The 27,154-nt window shown below is 37.6% G+C and overlaps 1 protein-coding gene across 1 annotated transcript in view; it reads left to right on the top strand.

Moving 5' to 3' along the window:
- The window catches only part of LOC122792799 (extracellular matrix organizing protein FRAS1-like), a 4,352,848-nt gene that overhangs the window by 1,434,201 nt on the left and 2,891,493 nt on the right, over positions 1–27,154 (top strand). Inside the window, exon 23 of the mRNA XM_044060368.1 lies at positions 18,099–18,239. Within this exon, the coding sequence (XP_043916303.1) occupies positions 18,099–18,239 (141 nt within the window). The remainder of the gene's footprint in view (positions 1–18,098; positions 18,240–27,154) is intronic.

Raw genomic sequence — 27,154 nt, 5'->3', positions numbered from 1 at the left:
CCCTCCACCTTCATAAATCTACATGATTTCTCCCAAACAATCCAATTTCCCACTCTAATAGATAAACATAGCAAAAGGGAATCTATCTTAGGCCGGTCACTTATTAAAAGCACCACCCACAACTATCTCTCTGGTTGCCTTCCAAATAATTTAAGTGACCATAGACCAACCTTCTTAATCCATCATCATCTCAAACCACCCAGAACCATATTTTACAAAGTCATAAGAAATACCAAAAACTACTCCAATGAAGCATTCTTAGACATGCTCAATAAATGCAGCTGGATACCACTCCATCATCCAACTTCACCAGGCTGTAACATACTTCATTGACACATTTCTAGGTATTCTAAATAGCCTAACACCAACTCGTACATGTCATGTTAAAAATAAGAGTGTCCTGGATGTCAAAAAAAAACATTAGACTTCAAAAACTAAGGGACAAAACCTGGTTTCAATACCAGAAAACAAAAGACAATAAAACTCTGCTAGCATACTAGCAGCTCCAAAATCAAACAAAAAAACAACTCAAACTAGACAAAAAAAACATATTATACATCTATGCAAAACAAATATGAAAACAATCCCGCAAAGTTCTGGCGAGCAATTAACTCGCTTCTCCATCCAAGTAAAGCTACAACCCCAGAACCAACAACCAATAAACCAAAGCATGAGTATTGCCTCACAAATCAACACCTACTTTATAAACACCATCCTCTCCTTAGTTACAGGGAACAATTCCACCCCACGGTCTCTTCCACCTAATGTGGAAACTAACACCAACTCTTTTGACCTCAAACCTTTCCTAACTCAAACCATAAGAATGATACTGAAAAAACTGAAACCTTCTTCCTCAGCAGCTGACCAACTCCCCAGTGAGTACCTCAAGCTGTCAACTGATGCCATAGCTCTGCCTATCTCCATTCTGGTAAGTAGGTCTATTGCAGAACAATATGTCCCAAAATTATGGAAAATTTCCTATATCACCCCTCTACATAAAGGAGGAACATCAACAGAATTAAACAATTATAGACCCATAGCCATCCTTTACCCCTGTGTCAAAATTCTGGAAAAATGCATCCGCAATCAATTACTACAATACCTATTATCTCACAACCTTATCTCTCCCTCCCAACACAGCTTCAGACCAGAACACAGCACCACCACAGCCCTAATCCATTTCTCTAACATTGTCAACCAGCTGAGAAATTCAAACCAGCAAGTAGCATCAGTCTTCCTAGACATGTCAAAAGCGTTCGACACGGTCTCCCATCAGAAACTCCTTAATACCTTCTCCTGGTTCCTAAGCTGTCTTTCTGACAGACAACAAGCAGTACGATGGAAATCTGAACTATCACCACTTCTGCCTTTCTCGGTTGGAGTCCCCCAAGGGTCTATACTAGGAGCCCTTCTTTTCACAATCTTCTCCAATGATCTAGCCTCATCCACAACACACACTAAATTAGTTCAGTATGCTGACGATTCAACTTTAAATCTGCTCAGCAGATACCTTACCAGACCTCCAAATAGTAGCCCAACAAGCTTTTAGTGATATAGAAACATATCTAAGTAAATCACAACTAATCTTTAACCCCAAAAAGACACAGATAATGCTATTTACCAGTAGCAAATATTCACCAACCTCACCTCCTTTCACCATTCTCTCAGCAAACAACACAGTTGTCCAACCAATTGAGCATACAAAACTCCTTGACGTGACAATCAACAACAAACTCCGATTCGACCAACACATAGCCAGTACAGTTAAGAAAGTTCACATCAAACTTTGCTCACTGTACAGAAGCAAGTCATTCCTCGCTGACAATACCAGCCTAGCCATATCCAGAACCTTCCTCCCCTCTGCACTCCTCTATGCTTTCCCCCTGTTTACCAACTTAAACAAAATCAGACTTAACCAAATTGGAAACTTGCTACAACAAAATAGCCTGCTTTGCAGCCATCCTTCCCCACCAAACCCATCATTGTATTGCTCTACATAAATTAAATTGGATCGAGCTACCTATCCTTCTCCACCTCTATCAACTTAAATTCAGACACAATATCATCTTCCATCCTGACAGTTGCCCATCCCTCAAGGAACTTATTGATGTTCTTCATTCCACATTGCTGCAGTCCTAACCATTGGGTAGTCCGCTGTCCAGTCGGCCGATATAAGAGATATGGCGACGCCTCAAAGCGCGTGGACTTACATCAGTCAGGATGGGTGGTACTAATGCGCATGACCCGACATATATCCTCTCTTTTTTTTTTGCATGGTCCGATGCAGAGCAGTTTCTTTGAGTGGTGGTTGGCGTTCCTGAAATATTTCGAGTGAGGAGACCAGATCAAAGTTGGTTGGCTAGTAACGGTTTTTTTTTTCTTTTTTTTGCTTTTTTGCCTCAGTATTTAACCGATGTCAAAAAAGTGAATAACTGTATTTGGGAAAGAAGATACCCTCATAGGGATTACCATACTCTGTGTATACCTTGTTTAGGCCTGAGTTGTTGGTTGCGCTCTTGTGCTAGATTTAACAAGCATTAAGAGAAGGTTAGACTGTGCCAGGTTAGTGTTTGGGAAGCGAAATGCCGCCGGATGCTCCGGCCCGCTTCGTCAAAAAAAAGCGCAACAAAAAAACAGCAAAGTTTAGTTGATGAACCGCGCCCGCGGTCGCGGTTCTTTACTTGCTCAGCCCAGTGGAGCCCAGGGGAGGTTTTGGAGAGTCTCAGCAGATATCACACAGTTACAGGACTGTTACAGGATGGAGGTAGGCTGGGCTGGGGGAGGGCTGAGGGGCTTCTGTTTCTCCCCCAAGGTAGTCTTTCCTTCTCCTACTGTTTCCAGAAGTTCTTTTTGAGAGGTAGGCCAGTCAGTGGGGGGCTTCTCCTGGCACTTTTCTCTTCTTCTTCTGGCTTCAGCCAAATATGCTTAAATAAAAGCTATTTTGATTATAATGATTATGGGCTCTCTGTTCCCTTCCTCCTGATAAGAGTGGGTGGAAACCTGAGTTTGAACGGAGAGTTTTGAACGGAGGTTCGGAGGCTTCTGAGGAAGACCTAAGGAACTTCAGTGAGTTCTGATATTCTGATGGAGATGTGGATGATTCCACTCCTACAGCCTCCTGAGGATTCAGAGACTCTGCATTCCATGAGGGAGCACTTTAAATGGGAAGGCCAAGATTACTCTGATTCCAGGAAAGGAATTCTTATTTTACCCCAGCATAGGCCCTTAGCTATACCTCCTGTGTTGAATGTGGTGGAAGATGTTTTTTTGCAGAGGCTTCCTGAACCTCTTTTCTCTCCCCCTCCTGTGTTAAGCCTGATAGGGTACATATATAGGGTGCCTATCATAAGCAAGTATCTGTTTAAAGTCCCCCAGAGACCGAAACCGTTTCCTCAGGGCCCTAAGGTGTTAAGGCCTCTGTTGTTAAAAAATCCTGTTCCCCTGGATAAAGAGGCAAGGGCTTTGGATGGAAAGAAAGTGTAGTATACTTCTCCACTTCCACCATGAGAGCTGGAGTTGGTTGAAGTTTCATTAAAATATGCTAAAATTGTCAATTGTCTCCTTGAAAATTGAGAAAATTGTGATGCTTTGTAAAGAAGGAACAAGTGGTGTTTGTTGCTGCATTAGTTCATGTGTTAACTGAACAAGGCAAGTACTCCTTGGTTGTGGTTTTGATGCTGTGCAGGCCTCCCAGGTGGGGCTGACTGGATTTGTTCTTCGCAGGAGAGCCTGGTTGAGGGATCAGATTCAGCAGAGCATTATAAGACTAAGTTTGGATGCTCCTTTACAGTCTGATGGTTTTTTGTCTGCCTGTGGAAGCTAAGAAGTTGGGAAAACAAAAGCTAGAAGCTTCAAACTATTAAAGATTTTTTATTTTTGCCAGCCACGTTTAGCAAGTTAAAATTGGCTCACTAAGGATGGGACTGATCCTGTTTATGATTCCCAGTCTAGGGGTAGGTCTGACGGTAGGGGGCAGAGCCTGTTCTTTAGGCCCGAGGATAGGTCCTTTCGTGTCTGTACTAGGGTGAGGGCTGGGGTCAGGCCTTTCCTTTCAGAGCAGCACAGACTCAGCCTCACTGTCTGCCAGTAGACTCGGCCTTGGCAGCCTCTAGGAGAGAAGATGTTCTCTTTAGAAGAAAATTGGGATTTATTTTAAAAGAAGAGATGGGTTATAACATTCACCTGCAGATCAGGTTTTATTTCCATACTGCCTCCCTTTCAAAAGCATGCATGACGTTCCCCCTCAAGGGGGCTATCTCACAAACAAATCACTCAGTACTCAAATAGGGGCAAATCAGCCAGTCCTTTCCAAAGAAAGGGGGGGGCCTAGACCACTTGACGCCTCAGTCTCAACCAAAGAAGGGGAATTCCCAAAACCAAGATTGGATTTATCCTCACACAATATCTATCTGGACCCAAAGTCAAAGAAGTTGGTGACGCGCATAGTTTTTTTACTGCTGCTGGCAACCTTGGCTGGTAACTAACTTTCTCAAGATAGGAAGCTACCTTCATGTGCCTATAAGACTAAGTTGCAGGAAGTATCTGCGTGAGCTGGAAATTCTCATTATCAGTTCTCTGCATTGCCTTTTTGGCTTATCTACTCCAGAGTATTCACAAAGGTTCTGGCTCCAGTGATAGCTTACTTCAGGCTGAAAGGAATTCAAATCTATCCTTACTTAGACGACTGCCTGATTCTGGCTCAAGAAAAGGAAGACCTTCTACAGCATCTGGAATATGTCATAGCAGTGCTAAGATGCCTAGGGTATTCTGTAGAAAAAAAAGTCAGTCCTACCCTCCTCAAGACATGTGCTTTCTGGGTGTGAGACTGAATACAGCAGCCCAGATGGCCTTTTAACCCCGGACAAACAAAAGAATCTTTCCACTACTTCCATCAACTATCTCTTCAGTCCGGGCTGACTGCAAGGACAGTCCTTCAAGCCTTAGGGTTCATGGCATCTTATTCTGGTGCTTCCCAATGCCAAACTGCATATGAGGAAGCTGCAATGGTATCTCAAAATGTGTGGACACAGCACTGCCAGGATTTGGACACTGTCATTCAAATAATACCTTGCATTCAAAAGAATTTTTGTGGTGGCTCAGAATGTCACCTAAACAAGGACTCTGTGACCCGGCCAGAGGAGAGTCAGATTTTAACGACAGATGCCTCGGACATTGCTTGGGGAGCCATCTAAAATGGAAGTGGATACAAAGACAGTGGTGGCCTGCCACTAGCAGTCTCATACATACAAAACATAGGAGATGTTAGCAGTCCAGTTTGCATTAATGGCTTTCAGAGTTACTTCTTCCTGGGCAGGTGTTGATTCTAACAGACAACACAACTGTCATGTGGTACATCAACAAACAAGGGGAACACACACTTTATCTCTGTCTATGCAAGCAAGATTTTATGGGAGACTGCGCCAGCTTGCAACTAAACTCTAACTCTTCAGGCCGGGAGCACAGAACTCCTTAGCAGATGTGTTAAGCAGGCAAATCATGGATCCCCACGAGTGGAACTGGGATCTCATGTATTTTCAAAATTGACAGTGTCATGAGGGAACTCCAGACATAGATCTGTTTCTTCTCCACTAAAAACACCAGCTGCCAAAGTTTTGCACAAGGGTTTCATCACACAGCTTGGAAAGTGGACGCTTTCTTTCAGTTGAAAATCTTCATGTATGCCTTTCCTTTCTCTGCCTTCTCCTTCTCCCAGTAAAGATCAGACAAGACACACCAAGGATGCAAGATTGATTCTAAGATTGGCCTCGGCAACACTGGTACCCACTCTAAGGAGTCTGGTAAGAAGCCTCCATGGCCTTCTTGTTTGATTCAACACCTGTTATCTCAGGGGGCCAGGTCCTTGCTCAAGTTGGCATCCAATCTCTTCATCTAACAGCCTGGCATATTCTTGTTTGACAGCAGTCTCAACAAACTTCCTCTCAAAGTTTTAAATGTGATTTTGGAAGCCAGAGAGACCTAATTACAGGAAAGTGTACACAGAAAAATGGAGAGATTTTATTTTGGAGTGCAGCAAAGAATTTGGAGATTTCTGAGCCCCTAATTGAGGTGGCTCTTCAATATCTTACTGAGTTATTGGAAAGGTTGGATTATTCCTTGCCTTAAAATTCATGCTGCAGCAATTTCAGCTCACTTAGCTTGTGACCCACCATTGTTTCATTCCTTTGTTCAAGCAGTTTCTTAGAGGGCAAAGAAAGGAAGAACATAAGAGACCCCCACGCTCCCACTCCTTATCCTCATTTTGTGTTGGAAAAACTTACTCTACAACCTTTGAGCCCTGCTACTGCTGAGTTAAAATACTCTGTCATGGAAGATGCTTTTTGTTGGCCATTACTGCAAGAAGGGTTTCTGAGTGAGTTGCAGGCCTATGTAGTAGAGCCCTTTTTGATTTCCATAAGGATAGAGTATCATTACTTACTAATCCTCCCTTATGCCTAAGGTGGTATCTAGTGTGGTTTTAAACATTTGCCTTCATTCTATCTACTTTCCCTGCAGATCCCCAAAAACAAGGAGAAAAGATTTTTACTACACTTTAGATGTAGGCAGTTTACTTATATATTTACAGGACTCAAGGATTTCAGGGCAGCAGTTGTTTGTTGTTTTGCTTTTTTGTTCTCTCTTTCAAGCCTGTGTCTAAGCAAACTAAACTAAGTAGTGGATTTGGTTTTTTTTTTTCATTTTGTTATCCCATCATGGCAAGGGAGATTCCAGCTGGGGCCTCAACCTCATTCAACAAGGGCTACTGCCACTTCAACAGCAGGGGGCAGGGGGCATTTCTACTTGGAGTTCAGGAGTTTACCTTTGGTGTTCACCACCTTTCCTCCTAACTCCCTCCACTCCTTCCTCTCTACCTGGTGGTTTTTTGCTACAGCTTTGGAGCCATTTTGCAAGGCATGTTGAGAAGCTTATGATTTGCCAGCCTCCCTACCTCTGCTTTGGGATTCTACCCAATGGTTAGGACTGCAGCAATGTGGAAATGAAACATAGTAGTTTTTTTTGTACCCTACCATAAAATAGATGTTCGAGGATCCACATTGCTGCAGTCCAATTCTCTGTGTTTAGGGGTTGTGGTGTGAGGCTATATTCTTGTGCTGTATATATATGTTATATATGTATATATGTTTTTTTGGTTGTTTTGTGTTTTGGTTTGTTGGTTTCTTTTAGCCTTCTGACATCTGGGGCAAGAAAAGACTGAGGATATGGCGTCGGTCATGCGATAGTACCCTGACGTCCTGACGTCAGTCTAATCCTTGACGACGTCAGCCATATACTGTATTCGGGCCGACTGGACAGCGGACTACCCAATGGTTAGGACTGCAGCAATGTGGATCCTCGAACATCTACATTTATGGTAGGTACAAAACTGTACTTTCCCTACTCATGCATACGAAGTCTAAGATCTGCAAACAGAAACTTTCTCACAGTAGACAAGGCTAACAACATGGTAAAGCCCTATTCTCAAATCAAATAGCCATATTATGGAACACTGTACCCCACACCCTCCAAATCACACCTGAATCTAACAATTTGAACTATTTGAACACCTATCTTAGAACTGGCATTGCTCCTGCTCTAAAGCTGACTGACAAGATATCTATAACCCTCTTAACACACTGTCCACTCCTTAGCTCAATTTTCTCCCCTCTCCTCACTACTACTATTCAAAAAAAAAAAAAATATATATATATATATATATATATAAAGGAAATCTCATTTGTTCATAACTGTTATTTAATACGTACACATTACTAATTTTTTCTCACAGTGATCTTCACTGAAATGCTTGTGTTTTTCTTTTTGAACCTGTATGTAGTATAAAACTGTATTGAATGCTACTTTGTATAGACTAACTAGATGATGTGTATTGTTCATCTTACTGTACGGATACTGTTGTACTATCTGTTGTATTTTGCTTATTTCTGTGGAACTTTTCTCCCCGGGACTCCGCTAAAAATGGGCTTCTGGTCCAGTCGGACTTTCCCGGTAAACAAATGTAAATAAATAAATAAATAAAAATAAATAAATAATTTGCAATCATGGGACTGCATACATATCTGATGTCCCCACAAAACCCAAACATAGTAAAAGTTCTGAAACATGAGGAAAATAAATCTAAGATGATTTCCCTTTTTAGTCTAGCAGAAGCATTTCAGCGTGAAGCAGAAAGGGAAATCATTAATCTACTGGTTTAGCACTTTCAGCCCAAAAATTAGGCCTTCATCAGAACAAACATTTAAAAATTGTCCCATGTTTATAGGATAATCAATACACTTTGAACCAATCATCCCATTAAACTTAATGTAAAAAATATGTAAAACAGTTACTAAATAATACATACATTTTTGTAAAAGATACACCAATAACAATAACAATGATAAAACTATTTGTTATACTAGGCTTTTCTTCTCAACACAGCTTTATAACTGACACCATTGTTGAGCCCTGGTGCCCTACATGCATCCAAAAGAATCTGCCATTTGAATTCCCTAATATCAAATTCCCCATCTCTGTCTTCATTAAAATCCACTGGAACATGATCTATAACTGTAAAAAGAAACTTAACACTTTAGATTTAGAGGTTATAAAATTAACACTTCAGATTTAGAGGTTATAAAAGAAGAAGGTAAAGATTTTTTAGGGTCGAGCATTACTTACAAAACTGTAGCAAGTAATGGTCTTTTGAGTTATTCCAGTATGCATCCCACCTACGTTAAATATAACATCATAAAGGGGTAGTTAGTAAGACTTAACAGACTTACAAGTGACGAAGCACAGTTAGACTTTTTAGTGCATGAAATGCATTCTAGGTTTAAAAAGCAGAGGGTACACTTCAAAAATTGTGCATGACATCATTATCATGAACAACAAAAAGGAGGGATTCAGAGGGAACACTCAAGACAGGAAGGATTGGGTTACATCGATGTTGTTAACCTTTACCATAGACAGTAAAGAAATTAAAAACATAATGTCCAAGAATTGGAGAATAATAGTTTCCAATAGTGACCTTCAGGCGGTAGTAGGAGAAGCTCCCCTTTTTGTTAATAAACGAGCTAGAACTTTTAAAGAAATGTTGGAAAGTGGACATAAAAAGGCCCCAAAGGAGTATAGGTACTTTTAAATGTAAAAGTTGTAATTTTTGCAAATTCATTTCGGATGGAGCACAATTTGAAATTGAAATCCAGAACAAGATGTGGTATGTTCCAGGCATAAAAATCTACTTTTGTGGTATACATGGCAAAATGTTCCACCTGTTTTTCATTTTATATTGGGAAGACCAATAGGCAACTCAAAAACAGAATGAACATCATTATGCTATTAGAAAGAAAAACTTAGACAGTGCTCTTTAGAAACAGACTTTAAAATGTGTGGTAACAATGACTGTGTTAAGTTTCTTTTCACAGTTATAGATCATGTTCCAATGGATTTCAATGGAGACAGAGATGGGGAACTAGATTTTAGAGAGTTCAAATGGCAGGTTATTTTGGATGCGTGTAGGGCACCAGGGCTCAACAATGGTGTCAGTTATAAAGCTGTGTTGAAAAGAAAAGCATAGTATAACAAATAGTTTTATCATTGTTATTGTTATTGGTGTATCTTTTACAAAAATGTATGTATTATTTAGTAACTGCTTTACATATTTTTTACATTGAATTTAATGGTAACTGAGATCTGATTGGTTCAAAGTGTATGATTATTCTATATAAATGGGACAAATTTTTAAATCTTTTTTGTGATGAAGGCCTAATTTTTGGGCTGAAAGCTCTAAAACAGTGGATTAAAGTGTGTTCATGTGATTCAGTACTTCACCATTATTTGTGATTTTTGTTTCGTTATTTCTGTGAAAGTCGCACAAGGTGCGAGACAAGTCTGCATTTTTTCTTAAGAAATGGAAATCATACCAGAAGTAGATAAAAATCAGACAGCCAACTGAATGTGCCAAAAAAAAACAGACGAAAGAATATAAGGTGAAGGATCAGAAGAGAAGGCAAGAAATATGGAAATTGCATAACTGTAGTTACTAGTGTAGAAGACTTCGGGAACAGCCTCATGTTGATCAGGAATGGTTAAGAGAGGTGATTTCAAACCAAAGGATGAAAGTTGAATATTGGCGGCCCAAGATAGTGGACTATGTACACACTGGTTTACAAAGTACATTGAACATGTGGGAGAAAGTCAAATGTAGGTTTTGTAAAACAGAGTTGGAAACAGTTGCACACCTTGTTGCTGGTTGTGACATACTAATGGCAGAAGGACTGTATACTGAAAGGCATAGTAATATGTCAAGACTGTTGCACTAATTATTGTGCAAACATTATAATATTGAAGTAGCTGAAAAACACTGGAAATGTGAGCCACAAAGCATCATAGAAAATGAAGTCTACATCACATCGGATCACCCATTACCAACAGTTCAAAAGATAGATGTAAAAAAGGAAAATGTAGTGGTCCATGAAAAGAAGACAAAAGTAGCATTGATCATTGAAATTGCTACACCCAGTGATTACAGTGTGTTTTGTACACAGAGACACGTCATAAAATGTCAGGATTTGCAGGTGGAAATTTAGAGCAATGTGGAAGAAAGATACCCAGACAGTTCCAATAGTAGTAGGTGCAACAGGTCTTTTAAAAAAGAATCTACAATTGTATTTAGCTACGTTACTGATGCATGCAACTCCATATGAATTGTAGGAGGAGTCATTACTGGGCACATTGCGGGTGCTGCAAAGAGCACTTCTGGCTGACATCAAAGATTGAAACAGTATTTCATGAACTTTAATCATACTTTGACTTAGGAATGTGGTCCATTTCTGTCACAGTTTTAGAAACCCCAAATATTTGGAGAAATTAAAATGTTATATTCATAAAGTGGCAGAAAGTATTGTAAGAAATAAGCCATTGCAAGAATGGAAAAAGAGATTATGTTGACAGGCATGATTGCAGTTGGAGGTACAGAGAATAGGAAAGAAAGGGCTGGAATTTACTAGAGAAAACTGGCAAAGGAACCAAGATATTAGGAGCAGAAAAGTAGAGAGAGAAAGATAAGAGAATGGGAAGAGGCCAAGGAGACATTTGGACTGCAGGTGAGAGACTGAATTCCCTATCAGGGATTGATTTCTGAGTACTGGCAAAGAGAAAGTGATAGTGGAATCTTAAGTGAAAGACCCACTCTGACACAGTTTTTAGTTGACTCTAGAGCAGAAGCTGCTGTTAAAAAGGGATAATTGGTAGGGTATATAAAATACTGCATGGTAACTATAAGAATCAATCAGGGGAGGTTAGAAAAGATTGGGAAGAGAGACTGGATAAGCAGTTCACAAGGAAACAATGGGAGAACATATGTATGGCTCCCAAATATACAACAAAGTCTAGAAGATTTAGGTTTTTCCTTGAAAGTGTTTGCATAAGTATTTTTTTACCCCAAGCAGACTTCCAAAATTTTCCATGTATAGATGGCAAATGTTGGCAGTGTGATGTGGTAGAAAGAGGTAACTGGGAGCATATGTTTTGGGAGTGTAATGAGTCAGCAGGCTTTAAAAATTCTCTGCAGAGTAGTCTGTCAGAAATATTGTGAGATAATGGGTGCAACTTCTTCTTCTTTTGTTTTTTCCCGGTTAGGGGTCGCCACAGCGGATCACCTGTCCGCTCATGATTAGTTTTAGCTCATGATGGATTTTACAGTGTCGGGTTGCCAGCCCGGCGCACAACCTTCCACAGAAGGCACACACATGCACGCACTCATGCCTAGGGCCAATTTAGAGTATCCAATCCACCTACAGCATGTCTTTGGGATGTGGGAGGAAAGCAGAGCACCCGGAGGAAACCCACGTGACCACAGGGAGGACATGCAAACTCCGCACAGAAGACATCCCAGCTGAGAATCGAACCAGAGAACCTCTTGCTGTGAGGCGGCAACGCTAATCGCTGCACCACCATGGCTGCCCTGAGATAATGGGTGCAACTAAGGAATTGATTTTTCTAAGCTGGGGCATAAGACCTAGTAAAGCCTTGTTTAAATCTGGTGGTTTCCTAAAAAAGCAATTATTAGAAAATGGAAATCAAAGTCTACACCATCTGTACTTCAAGTAGTGTATATTGTAACAGGTTAAAAAAATTGGAAGTGGAATCTTTAGAAAAGGATAAGAGTAAGCTACATAGAAAAATTGGAAATTGTGGGAACGATAACATGCAGAGTAATGTTTTGTTGGAGGAATGAGGTTTAAAGGAAGGAAGGAATTGGTAAACCAAAAACGCTGACACCAACGGTCCACAGGAAATCCAAGTTTATTACCAGATGAACCACAAAAGTAAACACTGTTTACAGTGTTTACTTTTGTGGTTCGTGTGGTGTAGTTGTTCCTTTTTTAGAGACTTTCTGGTAATAAACTTGGATTTCCTGTGGACCGTTGGTGTCAGCGTTTTTGGTTTACTGGTTTCTTCCGACACCTACCATATTTTTTGTTTCAAGGAAGGAATTGATCAATTTATGTAATGTTAGATTGAAGATAATTTGTATAAAAGCATGCAAGTGATGTATAATGTTGGCATCTGTGAATGTGAACATGGCTTGTTTTCATCTGTATAAAAAACTGTCACAAGTGCAACAGACTGCACAATACTCCACTACAGAACTATTGCAGTCAAAATGCTTCCTGAATGAAATCACGCAACCACAATGATTGAATCTAAAAGTGTCTACTCTGTAAATATAGTCACAGCAAAAACACTTTCCACAAGTGAACATACCAGGAGGTATTGAACAATCATTGGGTGCAGACAGTAGGAAAGGAGAATCTTTATTTTCAAAATAGGGCTTCAAGGTCTTAGTACGTTTGAAGGTAAAATAAGGATATTTCTCCAAACAATCCTTATTGTTAAGGTCACTTGAAATAATTTTCCAATTTTCTTTCACAATGTCTCTAATAACTCATATCCCTGCTGACAGGAAGGGAAAAACACAGTGCAGTCAGTGCCATCAATGCTTTTGTTAGCAGGTGAAAAAACAAACTTTAAAATCAGTTTAAATTTGGTGTACCTTTCAGCTCTGATTTCATTTCTGATGTTAAGAACTAAACTTGATGTCTTTGGAGAAACATTTCAGTTAAAAACTCAAACTCCGTTTCAAATACGGAATCATTGCTAGTCAGCCTGGATACTCTAATGAATTGCCCTTTAACTAAATTCCTTTTCATAAAAAAGGGGTGCTGACTATTAAAATAAAGATAATTGCTTCTGTAAGTGTCCTTTCTATGGATAGTGGAAGAAAGTGTACCTGTTCTTTTGTTAATGGAAAGGCGGTGTCCAAAAATGTCACTGTTTCACCTTTGCTAGCCACAACAAATTAAAAAAAAAACAATGCTCTGTGTGAGGGAGTCTACAAACAAGGACAGCTGTTCCCTGTACCCACCATACAAAAGAAATGTCATCAATATAACGGTGATACAGCTTGGTCAAATGAAACCCTGGTAAGTGAATTAACGTGTCTAGTTCCCACTCACTTTAGCTTTTCCACTTCTCTCTCCTTCAAACAGTATGCAGCAACAATCATTGTCCCCCACTCCTACAGCCTCCGCGGCTCTTTCAGTCCTGCCTGCAGTACATTTTAACGTTGATGGTTCCAATAGCGGGCAGGGAGTTTTAGATATTCCAAGACCTTTTTTAATTCAGGAAATCCCAGTGTCCTACTCCAGAGAAGGAGCATTGACTTTTGGTGTAAGAGGAAAAGGTTGTGGGAGAGGGAAGGGCATGAGAAATCAGTTTATATCCCCAAGACACATGCGCACCAGGAGCAGTTTCAAACAGCCAAAGTCTGTAATGTAGTTTCGAGTTCATGTGGCAGATTGGAGTGTACTCAGTCAAATGGCAGTGTTTGTATTAATAACTGAATCAAAACCATCCATGAAATTAAGTCCAAAGCTGTTAACAATATGTTAAAAGAAGTTGGAAATATTTCCAGTGTAATTATTTCTGAAGAAGTTAATATTGATGATTGTGGTTTTGCTGTTGAGAATTCTATAGCACAATTGTTCAATAATGCTTGCTGCAGTTCCGGGGCACAGTCCAAAGCAACAATTAGTGATTGTAATGCATTTAAACAAAGCAAATTTAAGTCCTTCAAGGAAGCTCTCACATCAGTTTTTAATTTGTCTAACAAAATTTTAACCCCTGATCATTTAAATGTTTTAAATAAAAGTTTTTCCTTTATTCCATCACAGAGATCGAACCTCTCCAATGTTTTGCTAGATTTCAAACTGTTTATTAGAAAACTGAATTTAAAAGTTAATCTAGGTGGAGATGACACAGAATTAGATCTCACACCATCTTCAGCCAGTTCCCAGGGAAACAGAAATTCCTTAGATGTGAATGTGCTCAGGAAAAAGAGCCTTTACAATCCTCCATTAATTAGCACATCGTCGACCTTTCTTAGAGTATGTGATAATTACTTCAGGTTAGCGCTTGCCAATAACTCAAATGACAAATGGTCTAATTTAAATGCAGCTGAAAGGAAGGCTCTCCTGGAATTGACTGACAAAAATCTTAGAATTATGAAGGCGGAAAAAGGGACAGGGTTAGTGCTTATGCAGCACGGCACTTATGTGCTTAAGATAGAAAACACATTAAGAAATGATGATTTTTATACGAAAGTTTCTTTACAACAGTTTCAACACATGGACCGTGTTTTAAGCTCTTTAGCTAAGGACCAAAGTGTCACCAACAGAAGAGTTTCTGTTAATGCACTCCCCAAATCCTAACTTACCTAAATTATTTGGGATCCTTAAGGTGCACAAATATGCAGAAGATCCTCCTTTTAAAATCATTGTGTTTAACAAAGGTTCTAAAACAGAGAGGATAGCCCAGTACATAGATATTTGTTTTAAACCCTGTAGCCCAAGCTACCCCGTTTTATACGAGGGATTCCTGGGATTTCCTTAATGAGTTACATTCCTCCAACAGTGATTTATTTAACTGCAGTTTGGTTACCTTGGATGTAGTAGAACTTTACACAAATATTCCCCATGCAGAAGGGTTAGATTACATCAAGCATTTTTTATATAAGTTTGCCAAATTCCCTAAGAACAAAATTAATACCTTTTACACATATGTCTTTAGTGCTACAAAATAATTTATTTTACTTCAACATCATTTACAGACAGGATAGAGGGGTAGCCATGGGGTTCAAGACGGCCCCGGTGTTTGCCAACATTGTTTTAAGTGAGTGGGAACTGGACACTTTAGTTCACTTACCAGGGTTCCATTTGACCAAGATGTATTGCCGTTATATTGATGATATTTTTTTCGTAAGGGAGGGCACAGGGGAACAACTGTCCTTGTTTGCAGACTCTCTCACACAGAGCATTTTTTTTGGAATTTGTTGTGGCTAGCAAAGGAGACTCGGTGACATTTTTGGACACCGCCCTTTCCATTAACAAAATAATAGGTATACTTTCTTCCACTATCCACAGAAAGGACACTTACAGAAACAGTTATCTTGATTTTAATAATCAGCACCCCTTATTTATGAAAAGGAATGTAGATAAAGGGCAATTCATTAGGCTATCCAGGCTGACAGGCAATGATTCTGTCTTTGAAACAGAGTCTGACTTTTTTAACTGAATTGTTTCTCCAAAAACATTATCCTGAAAGTTTAGTTCTTAACATCAGAAATGAAATCAGAGCTGAAAGGTACACCAAATTTAAACCAATTTTAAAGCTTGGTTTTTCACCTACTAATAAAAGCACTGATGGCACTGACCACACTGAGTTTTTCCCTTCTTATCAGCAGGGATATGAAAGTTATTAGAGACATTGTGAAAGAAACTTGGAAAATTATTTCAAGTGACCTTAACATTAAGGATTGTTTGGGGGAACATCCTTGTTTTACCTTCAAATGTACTAAGACCTTGAAGTCCTATTTTGAAAATAAAGATTCTCGTTTTTTTCTGTCTGCACCCACTGATTGTTCAAAACCTGCTGGTATGTTCACTTGTGGAAAGTGTGTTTGCTGTGACTATATTTACAGAGACTTTTATATCCAATTATTGTGGTTGCGTGATTTCATTCAGGAAGCATGTTGACTGCAATAGTTGTTTAGTGGTGTATTGTGTAGTCTGTTCCACTTGTGACAGTTTTTATGTACGGAAAACAGCTCGTAAGCTAAGTGATAAGAGTTAAGGAACAGAATTTTGCTATTAGGAATAGCGATCACACTAATGCCTTGGGAAAACACAGTGCCTCATGCCCCAACTTCAATAAGTTTTCATTTTTATATTGGAACAAGTTAATGATTTTTTGGGGGTTCTGATAATCTTTTACAAGTGGAGGAATTGAGGTGGCAGCTGCGCCTGAATGCAGAATTTTACCTTGGTCTCATTGACACTTTAAATCTAAAATGTGCCTTGAAGTGGTTTCAGCAAAGCTGTAACACTTATCTTCCCTTATAGCCTTCACACGCCCTTTATTACTTTATCTATTTTTTTTTATTTTTTTTATTTAATATTTTCAGTGAGGGAGACTGTTATTGGAAGTCATACTACTGTAAACATTTCATTTTATGCTTACTGTATGGACATTTTCAATTTAATATATTCTAGCTTTTTAAAAATCATTGGAGGTTGCTTTATCATTAATTATTCATGATTCTATGGTACAGTTATATTCTTGTTGCATCTGATTAGTGGTTTGTCTGATGAAGTTCTGATACATTAAAGAACGAAAGCTTATACTAGCTTGTGGTGAGGCATTGTGTTTTCTTTTTTTGCCAGTAGTCTTCGAAGTTATTTTTGATATATTACCTTCTCTTCGGTTGTGCTTCGGTGTATATTTTATATATATATATATATATATATATATATATATATATATGTGTGTGTGTGTGTGTGTGTGTGTATATATATATATGTATGTGTGTGTGTGTGTGTATATATATATATATATATATGTGTGTGTGTGTGTGTGTGTATATATATATATATATATATATATATATATATATATATATATGTGTGTGTGTGTGTGTGTGTATATATATATATATATATATATATATGTGTGTGTGTGTATATATATATATATATATATATATATATATATATATATATATATATATAATGTAATATCTGCTTGTGTACTGATGTATAAAAAGAGAGAAAGTGGTTTTGTTTTATTTGGTATTTTCACTTCTTGTAATCTTTGTGTAATTCGAGTTTTTCTCCCTGGGCCTTGCTCATTAAATGTTTTCTCTTCAATCAACAATAAATACATGAGTGTTTGTTACCAGCTTTGAGGTATGGAGACGTAAAGCTCTGATTATGACATAGGTGACCATGGTACTGATAAGGAAGTGTACAGGAGGTAGTGTGCAAACGGCTCAGGGAGGAGAGGAGATCATGTCAGGGATACCGCATATGTAGCTGGTGAAATCCTATATGTGGTGCCTGCTCTGATAAGGTGGGGCATGTGCAGGTTTATCTCACTTGCATGAATGAGCAACAGACATGCACAATACCCTCTGTTTTCCCACCTGATTGTCAGGCCTTGATATTAAATTCCCGTGATCCACCGTGTATTAATGTATCACTCCCAGCTCTTGATGCAAGCTTTAAAGGGTTCTCATTTGGAGGGGCAAATGAGTTAGTATGGAGATTGGGGAGTAAGCTCTGATGATAGAGTTGTGTGGGTAAAACAGAAGTCCATTTTTAAATGAAATCATCATACTTGTAGTGTTTTGTGTATTTTCCACTTGAGACTATCAGATAAGGTAACCTCATTATGCTGCATCTTTTAGTGCACTCTGAAGGCTGTGTGTTTGACATAATGCAACTGTCCCTAACTGTGAGTAATGTGTTGTCTTTTGCTTTATTTCTGAGATATGACAAAGTTAAAGGAAATATATCTTTAATGGTAATGATAGTTGCTTCTTTTAGTAGCTAGTCTTTAGTTAAGGCATGCATTATTTTTCCACAGCAGTAAAATGGTAAATTTTTTTGCTGTTTGGATGCACTAGAAGTTATTCAATAATGTCATTTTTTGCATTCATGTAGCATTCCATATCATTAGTTGTTGAATAACTTCATGTTTTCCAGGGTGTGATCTGCCTTGTGTTGAGTGTATGGATGACGGTCACTGTACTCTTTGCCAAGTTCCTTATTTTCTGCAAGGGACAGCATGTACCCGGGATTGTAGTACAGGGTATTTCGCAGACCATTCCACTCAACAGTGTGTAGGTAAGTAGTTCTCTATGCAGATTTTTGCCTGTTTGACTGATGCACATTTTGTTAACTGTATCACTATACCTGTTCCTGCATTGCTCACATAAGAGGCATGTGGGTTTTTGTCCCATGTTATTTGATGCCCTTCCATATCACTGTTGCAGTATTCCCTTTTCATAAAGCTTCCGAGGATGTGTGAGAAGTCATATCCATGCTGGCCTCCAACAGAGTCATGGCAGAGAAATCCGAAACAATAACCAGATAATCCTCTGGGCTTTCACCATCCTCAATACAGATGTATGGGGCAGCTGGACAGGAGCCAAAACAGACCCTGAGGTTTTTTTTTTTTGGCAGGTGGCTGACCCTTGGGGCAGGAAGACTCTGCCATAGTACCTTGCACCAACAACTTCATTCACTGGTTTTCTAGTAAACAGACAAGGAGATTAGATGACTATGTGTAGGATCTTTGGAACAAATGCTTGAGAAGTACCTAAAAAAAAGCGACACTGCTCGTCACGATCTTTATGGAGAATCTACCTCCCACATTGACATTTTCCTTTTCTAGATGACATGTAAACTCTCAAAAACAAAAAAATAGAATAAGATAAGAAACTCCAGTGGGGCACTTATCTGAAACACAGCTATGTAACGAGCACGGACCTGCAAGCAGTTCAGACCGACTTTCAGTGATGGCATTCGGACTGGCAGCAAAGAAGTTCTGATGTATGTACATCTGTGCATCAACTTTATGACCTACACATTGTGCAAGGAGCATACGTGTCATGTATGTGTATAAATTCTAAAGGCTTTAGTATACTGGCCAGACACTGGGCTAGCCTTTGCAGGAGATCCCTTAAGTCAGGAATGCTGCAACAGTAAAGAGAAGGACATCTACTGTTACAGTAAGATTTTACACAGCTGTACTTTCTATTGATAATGTTGAATGTTTTTTTTATTTCTGTATACCATTAAAGAATGTTTTAGTAAATCATGATAGACTTCATATAACAGTTATGTCCTCTGTGCATAGTTATTGATTATAGGTTCATAGGTAAGCACTAGGCTAGCTGCCCTTGCCGGCCATTTTAACCCTAGTCAGTCTCTTTTTGTGCTGAAATTAAAGTATCCCATTTGGTTATAGATCAGCCTTACCCATCCCATGGTTGATAATTATATATCATCCCTAATTAGAATAACTAGGATCAAACTATAGATAATTTGAATGGACCCATACATGAGATAAAGCATTTATGATGTGTTTGTGTCCATTAGTAATATGGGGAGCAGTCCTAGGGTGAATTTTCTGTTTTCCATCCTTATATCCATGTTGTGCTTGAATATGGACGGAGATGAGCATGGTTTGGTGTTGTTTTGTTTTATTTTACTGATGGTAGTAGTAGTTATGTACTTTACCCAACATAGAGAGAGACATGCCAGACGTTTAGTCTCTGTAATGGGCCAAGATACAGTATGTTTACTGGCACACAGCAAAGATGCGTTATCTGAAAAGAAAATCTGAGAATTAAGTAAGCTTTTCAAGTCTGTCTTTGATCAAGTCCCTCTATCTTTTCAAAAAAAACACCATCTTCCTTTGCAGCAGAAATAGTATCAGAATGTTCATAGGTTTATACTAGGCTAGTGATCACTGGGGCTTTTATAAGAATAGCCATACAACCTGTGTATCCCATGAGTTACTGTGCCTTGGAGGTTATTGGAGTGTATTAGATGGTGCATGATTTAACAGCTGACGCTGTCCATCATAGACTCAGGTGTCATACCAGTGATTAATTTCTGATTTTATATCCACTTGTCTAGGTTGTGCTTGAATAGGGTTAGGGAAGTGCTCTGCTTAAAATGGATATAAAGCCTATTCAGGAAAATGGTGATTTTCTGAGGTAAATACCCGACCCTCCAACCTGTCCTGTTTAAGTCACAAGCAAAGTTTAAATCCTTATATCTAGTAGTTCTGATGCCATTCATTTTCCAGATATGCAAATGGTTCATCAAAGCAGGATTCAGGGATGCCTTGGATGCCATACATAAATCGCTTGTCAGCAGTCCATAAGAAACAGAGTGTAGAGATTGGGCTTTGAGGTAATCTGCATAAAACATTGTTTCTGTTCCCTCTATTCTTTTTGTGAGGAACCTCTGGGGATGTTCCAGTTGTTGCATGTGCCCTGGTCAGGTACATACAGAAGGGGAGAACATTATACTTGATGGTTCTGATGATGGCTGAGTATAGTGGAATTCCATGGACCTAGACCCTTTGCACTTATAAATTGAGTGTTACAGAATGATTTTCTTATAACCTTAGATACATGTTGGTCGAAAGTCAGGTTACCATCCACATGACTCCCCAATTCTCTGACGGCTGTGTCTACTTCTACGAGTGTTCTGTCAGAGGTAAATTCTCTGGTGGCCAACTTCCCAAAGGTACTAGTATGCATCAGTTGGCATTGAATTTAATCCATGGTTTTGACGCCAATAATTTGTCTGTGTTAGACCTTCTGTAAGATGTTGGTGTATTTGGGGGGGGGGTTATAATTGCTCCTCGCTTGCAGTCATCTGCAAAATTGGTAAGCCATAGGCCCTTGACAATGGCCCTGACTTACAAAACACTGATGCTAAAAAGGAGCAGACCAGGCACAGAGCCATGGTGGACCCCACTGCTGACTGGACTCTCTGTTGTGATGATCTCTCCATTCCTAACTTCCTGGGTGATGTGTTTTAGCCAGTTGGTTATCCAGTGAGTTACATAGGGGTTTTTATGACCAATTCCATGAGTTTGTTTACAATGCCTGAGTAGGTTATTGTCTCATCGCCTTAGCTAGGTCACTGTAAGCAGTAAGCACCATTTTGTCCTCATCTGTTGAATTGGTGACCTTCTCAAGTAAGTCGTCCATGTTCAGTAGGCATGACCTACCTTTGACAAAACCAAACTGGGTTGGGTTGAGTGTCTGAAGGTTTCCTATGTCATTGTTACTCATTTCCATGATAATTCTTTCCATCAATTTGCATATGAGACTAGTCAGGTTACTGGGACTGTGATTGCTGGGATGCATTGATGGTCCGCCCTTGTGCAGAGGAATGACCATTGCAGTCTTCCATTTGCATGGCATGAAGTCTGAGCTGTGGCTGTGGTTGAATAGTGACACCAGTGCCCCTGATAGGTCATATTTCAGGCTATTTAGGAGGCATACTAGAATATTATCAATGCAAATCAAAGCTGTTTTCTTGGCCTTCGTTAGTACATCTAAGGTCTGCTTCCTACTGATAGTTGAAGACTTTATGTTAGACAGTATTTCCTGGAGGTAGCTGGAGGTTAGAGAGGGTAAAGTTGGAGATGAATTTGTCAAGCAGAAGATGATTTGTTATATCTCCTGGTTCCTTGAACATGGTTCCATTTGCAACACAGTTCAGCATACTGTTGTGTGCTGCCTTTAAGGTTTCAGATGTAGCTGAAGAAGGCCTTACGATTGTCCTTGGCATTGTCTTTACCTCAAAATTTGTTTTTTTGGAAATAATTAGTCCTCTTGGTTGTCTATTCAGTTTGATGAGAGAGTCTTTATCTTTTTGGTTAATTGGTTAATACTTCCTAATTTTAGCTACAACTTTTTTTTTCTTTTGTTGTACAACCTGTTTAATTTTGGATTCCACAAGGGTGGTTTGTTTGTTTCTAGTTTTGGGCTTCTGGTAGGCACAGCAGCCTCTGTACAATGATAAACATGTTTTTTTACAGAACTTCTTTGAATAACTCCGCATAGGCTGCTTTGTTATATCTGGCTTTGGAGAGGCTTGAAATTTTAACGGTATCACTTAACAGAATGTAGTTTGCCTTGTTAACTGTTAACAGGATTTGCTGGATTATAAAACTGATTATTATTTCAAGAGAGACTGCTTTGTGGTCTGTCCTTATGAAAGGACATGACATGGGGGAGGGCAGTTCTCTCCCATATTTGTGCATGTTATGTAGCACAGTAGTTTCTAAAATTTCCTTTGGATTAATGTGGATTTTAAAGCCTTTCTAAACACTTTGGAATATTTTGCTCAAAGTGTATTGAAAACAATCATTCCTTTGTGCATATGTGCTGTGTGTAAAGTCCCTTGTGTAAATATGAATCCTAATTCACTGTGAAGGGTTTATCTAATAAGTAAGCATATGGTATGTTTAAGCCACGTCAGTATTAAATGATAGGTTGTCAATAGATAATTTAGGGTCTTCGCCTGATATTTTATTAGTTTCTTAATCTAAGTCAGGGAAAAATGTCTATTTTTGTGTGGAAGACATCCAAATAAAACTCACTTGTTGTATACTGTTTTGCTAGAAGAGTGAGATCCTGTTTTTACTTATCAAACCATTTTACCGTTTAAGTGACTCTTCTATATTATAACATTGAAGACGCAAAATATCGAATGCTCATAAGAGCGAAAATGCCAAAAGTCGAATTCGGTATTGTGAGGGGTTGTGCCCCCCCCCCCGCTAAATATATATTCCAACGGCAAGATCACATTACAGTGAGGAAAGGGCAAATATCCCAATCTTCACTGCACTGCAATCTCAAAAACAGACCTTCAACATTTCAGCACGTTCGCTGTTGTGCCGTTCGACATTTTGGATTTTCAATAATGTAATATAGATCCTGAGTGACTGCTTCCTGTTTTGTGCATATTGCATTTTGTAGCATCTTTGTATGAGTGTCCATGACTTAAAGCTTTGATGTATTTCTTTTTTTTCACAAACATTCTTATTTTGTTTTCATTATAAACATATGCAAATGTACATATAACAAATACAATAAAACAATAACAAAACTATTTTTACAATATGTACATTCATCCATGATAAACTATCATTTTATCCATGAGAAGTTATCAGTATTTGTTCAAAAAGTTTTCCAATTGGGGGGCATGGCCAAGGATGAACACAGGATAGCAGCAGATTTCTTCAGCTCCACCAATTTCATTACATTGACAGGAATTAATTACTTAAAAAATTAATTTTTGAAGTAATTTTCTTTCTAAATATGTTTGCTTTATATAGTTCTTGAACTATATCTAAAAAAGAAAGGAAATCTTAATAATATTCCTGTCAGAAATTACTTTGGAAATTTTCCTGTCAGTTTATCAGTCTGAAATGAGTTCCAGTAAGACAAATTCTCAAGACTCCAGCATCAAGAAAGAACTTCAGTGTCTGATAATTATAGTCCAGCAACTTACTGCTAAGATGGATAAAATGGATACTAAAATAGACACTTTCATAGAAAAAACTACAAAACAAATAGACTTGTTACATATGGACCTGCAACAACAGAAGATCCAGATGACAGGCATAGAAGAAGCTGTGAATGACATGGAAAATAGAATACAAGAAGAGGAAATCAACATTGAGTTTCTGCTGAAACAAAATACACATTTACAAACAAAGCTGGATGACCTGGAAAATAGATCTAGGCGCAATAACATTAGGATTTTTGGACTGCCAGAAAATATTGAAGGTAACAATATTACTTCTTTTTTAACAACTTGGCTCCATAAAACTTTAGATTTACCAGAAGCATTCTCTTTTGGTATCGAAAGAGCACATAGATCTATAGCTAATACTAACTCTAACAAAAACTATCCTAGATCAGTTATAGTTAGATTTCTATCATCTTTTGATAAAGAGATGGTTCTTAAATCTGCTTGGGCTAAAGCTCCTGTTAAGATTAATGAAACAACTGTGCGTTTTGACAATGACTATTCTTCCATGGTATTAGCTAAAAGAAAAGTTTTTTTGCCACTAATAAGGGAGCTTAAAAAAGCACAGTTTAAAACATACCTTCTGTTTCCTGCCAAGCTTAAAATCTTCCTTCCTGATGGTCCTAAAATTTTCGATGACTTAGACTCTGCTTTACTGTTTATCAAAAACAAGATTTTGGAAAAAATAGAAGAAATGGAATGGGCTAGTCCTTCGTTAAAGAGACTGGCAACTGAAACTTCGTGGAAGACTTCAGAGAAGAAGAAGAGACTAAAAACAAATGATTTGTACTATGTTTTTTTTCTCTCTCATCATTTTATTTTATTATTAATCCTATTAAATATAGTTCCTGCATTTCCAAGAAGCAAATAATATTTTGAAAAAGATTTAATCAAAGTTGTTCTCTGTGTGCAAAGAAATGTTTTTTTTCATAACTAGTAAAAATATCTGGAGATTTAATGGCAAGCTGTGATTTAACTTGTTTCTCTTTCTGAAGAGGAAAAATAAGGTCAGTAATTTGATACATTTTTTTTCCTTTATCTTTTTCTTCTTTTCTTTGTTTAAACAATGACATTCTATTTAGATTATGTAGTGGGTAAAGGGTGGGGGAGGGCAGGGAGAGAAGTAATGAAATTATGATTAATAGAATAATAACATATTTATTCCTTGTAAAAAGTTTATATGTTCTTCAAATGCTATTCCTAATTATACTTTCTTGATTACACTGCTTATGCTTGTTTGTAAATAATCTGTCATGCTTTAACTAATAATAATTAGAACTAAATAATAGTAAATAATATGTTTTATTTTTTACTCTATTAATATAAACAGTAAATAATATTCTATTGTATATACTTCTTATAGCTTTCTCTTACATTTTTTTTTATTTCTGCCTTATACCCTTTTACTTTCTACTCTCTTTTCTTTTCTTTATTAATATATAGAAATGCTTTTGATCATATAGACATAGTAAATAATAAGATTTGCATAGGAGTTGAGTTGGGACAAAAATGTTGAGTTTTGTTACTTATTAATAATTTTGGGCTTGATTTCACTTACATAGAGTCTGTAATAACCTGTAGAATGCATTGTGAAGGTTTTGTCATGTTTAGATGCATTTACACTGCTAAATGAATGTTTGTCACTAGTTTTAATAAGTTTCCGCCAAAATGTTAAGAGAGACAATCTGGGATGTGGGCTGTCTCATGCACAGTGTCCATGAGCTACTTCAAAAGCTTCAACTCTCAGAATTCTCACAGAAAAGCTGAAAGCAGCTAGTCTCACCTTTGACCTAGATATCACACTGACACATCACAGATACAGGGATGACACTACCTAATTATACTTTCTTGATTACACTGCTTATGCTTGTTTGTAAATAATCTGTCATGCTTTAACTAATAATAATTAGAACTAAATAATAGTAAATAATATGTTTTATTTTTAACTCTATTAATATAAACAGTAAGTAATATTCTATTGTATATACTTATAGCTTTCTCTTACATTTTTTTTATTTCTGCCTTACACCCTTTTACTTTCTACTCTCTTTTTCTTTTCTTTATTAATATATAGAAATACTTTTGATCATATAGACACAGTAAATAATAAGATTTGCATAGGAGTTGAGTTGGGACAAAAATGTTGAGTTTTGTTACTTATTAATAATTTTGGGCTTGATTTCACTGACATAGAGTCTGTAATAACCTGTAGAATGCATTGTGAAGGTTTTGTCATGTTTAGATGCATTTACACTGCTAAATGAATGTTTGTCACTAATTTTTAATAAGTTTCCCGCCAAAATGTTGAGAGACAATCTGGGACGTGGGCTGTCTCATGCACAGTGTCCATGAGCTACTTCAAAAGCTTCAACTCTCAGAATTCTCACAGAGAAGCTGAAAGCAGCTGGTCTCACCTTTGACCTAGATATCACACTGACACATCACAGATACAGGAATAGCAGATTAATAATATGTGTTAAAATCCTATGTCCCAAACATATACATTACTATAACTCATTTAATTCATCTGATTGACAAGCATAAATAATTTTATAACTCTATACTGGAAGAAATTGTCATGTGATATATTTTAAAGCAGTAGTATAGCATGTTTGTAAAATCTGGTTACTAAAATGTGTTTGCTGTGCATTATTTTGTATAAAGCAGACAGATTTATTGAATGGACATCAATGTAAGATGGTGCTCAGTAAAGATACAACTCAGTGAGATCAGATATATATATATATATATATATGTATGTGTGTGTGTGTGTGTGTGTGTGTGTGTGTGTGTGTGTGTGTGTGTTTGTTTGTGTATGTGCGTGTGTGTGTGTGTGTGTGTGTATGTGTGTATGCATGTGTGTATATATTTATATATATGTATATGTGTATATGTGTGTGTATGTGTATGTATGTATATATATATATATATATATATATATGTGTGTGTGTGTATGTGTGTGTATGTAGATATGTATATAAATGTTTCTGAGAATCTGCTTAACTATGAAGTATGATTTATAACAATTTCTATGAATACAATATTTTATTCTATTGGCAATAATGAGTTTGAGTAAATGCTCATATACAAGCAATTCAAGGTTTTTTGGAAGCTGTTAACTGTATTTACATGACAGAAAATAGATGCATCCTAATATATGTAATGTCTGAATCATATTAGCCAAAGTTTTTGATTTAAATGAATGTTAGAACTTATTTTCTCTCCTCTTGATTTCTAACATCAAGATTATTTGAATGCTATTTGAATACAAGTGTTTTATATTACATGGATGTATATAGTAGTATGAACAGTTTTTAAAAAAAAAAAAAAAAAAAAAGGTTTATTTTAGTTTATATGATGCTGTTTTACCAAATGTGTAGTCTTGTCTTGCTAGATAATTGAATTGAAAACTGTTAACTTCAGTTAAATATAACTAATATTAAATTGATAAGGTGGTAGCTGATGTACTGCTGCTTAGGGTAGGGGGTTAACTTGAGTGGTAAATACTACTCTAAGTTGGAGTTTATAACTCCAGGCTGGATGCAAGGTTTAATCCTTACATTATTTTCACTTGTTCATTGTTATTTGTATATAGTTTTGACATCCACAATATATTTTGTACATTCATTGTCACTACAAACAAAATTGAATGCTATACGAAATCCCATAAGAGATTCAATAAATACAGCTAT

This window comes from Protopterus annectens, chromosome 2.part0 (assembly GCF_019279795.1).
Source record: "Protopterus annectens isolate FY-2018-M chromosome 2.part0, PAN1.0, whole genome shotgun sequence".
NCBI lineage: Eukaryota > Metazoa > Chordata > Ceratodontiformes > Protopteridae > Protopterus > Protopterus annectens.
Note: the sequence above shows the minus strand (reverse complement) of the source record. Positions and strands in the feature narration are given on the sequence as shown.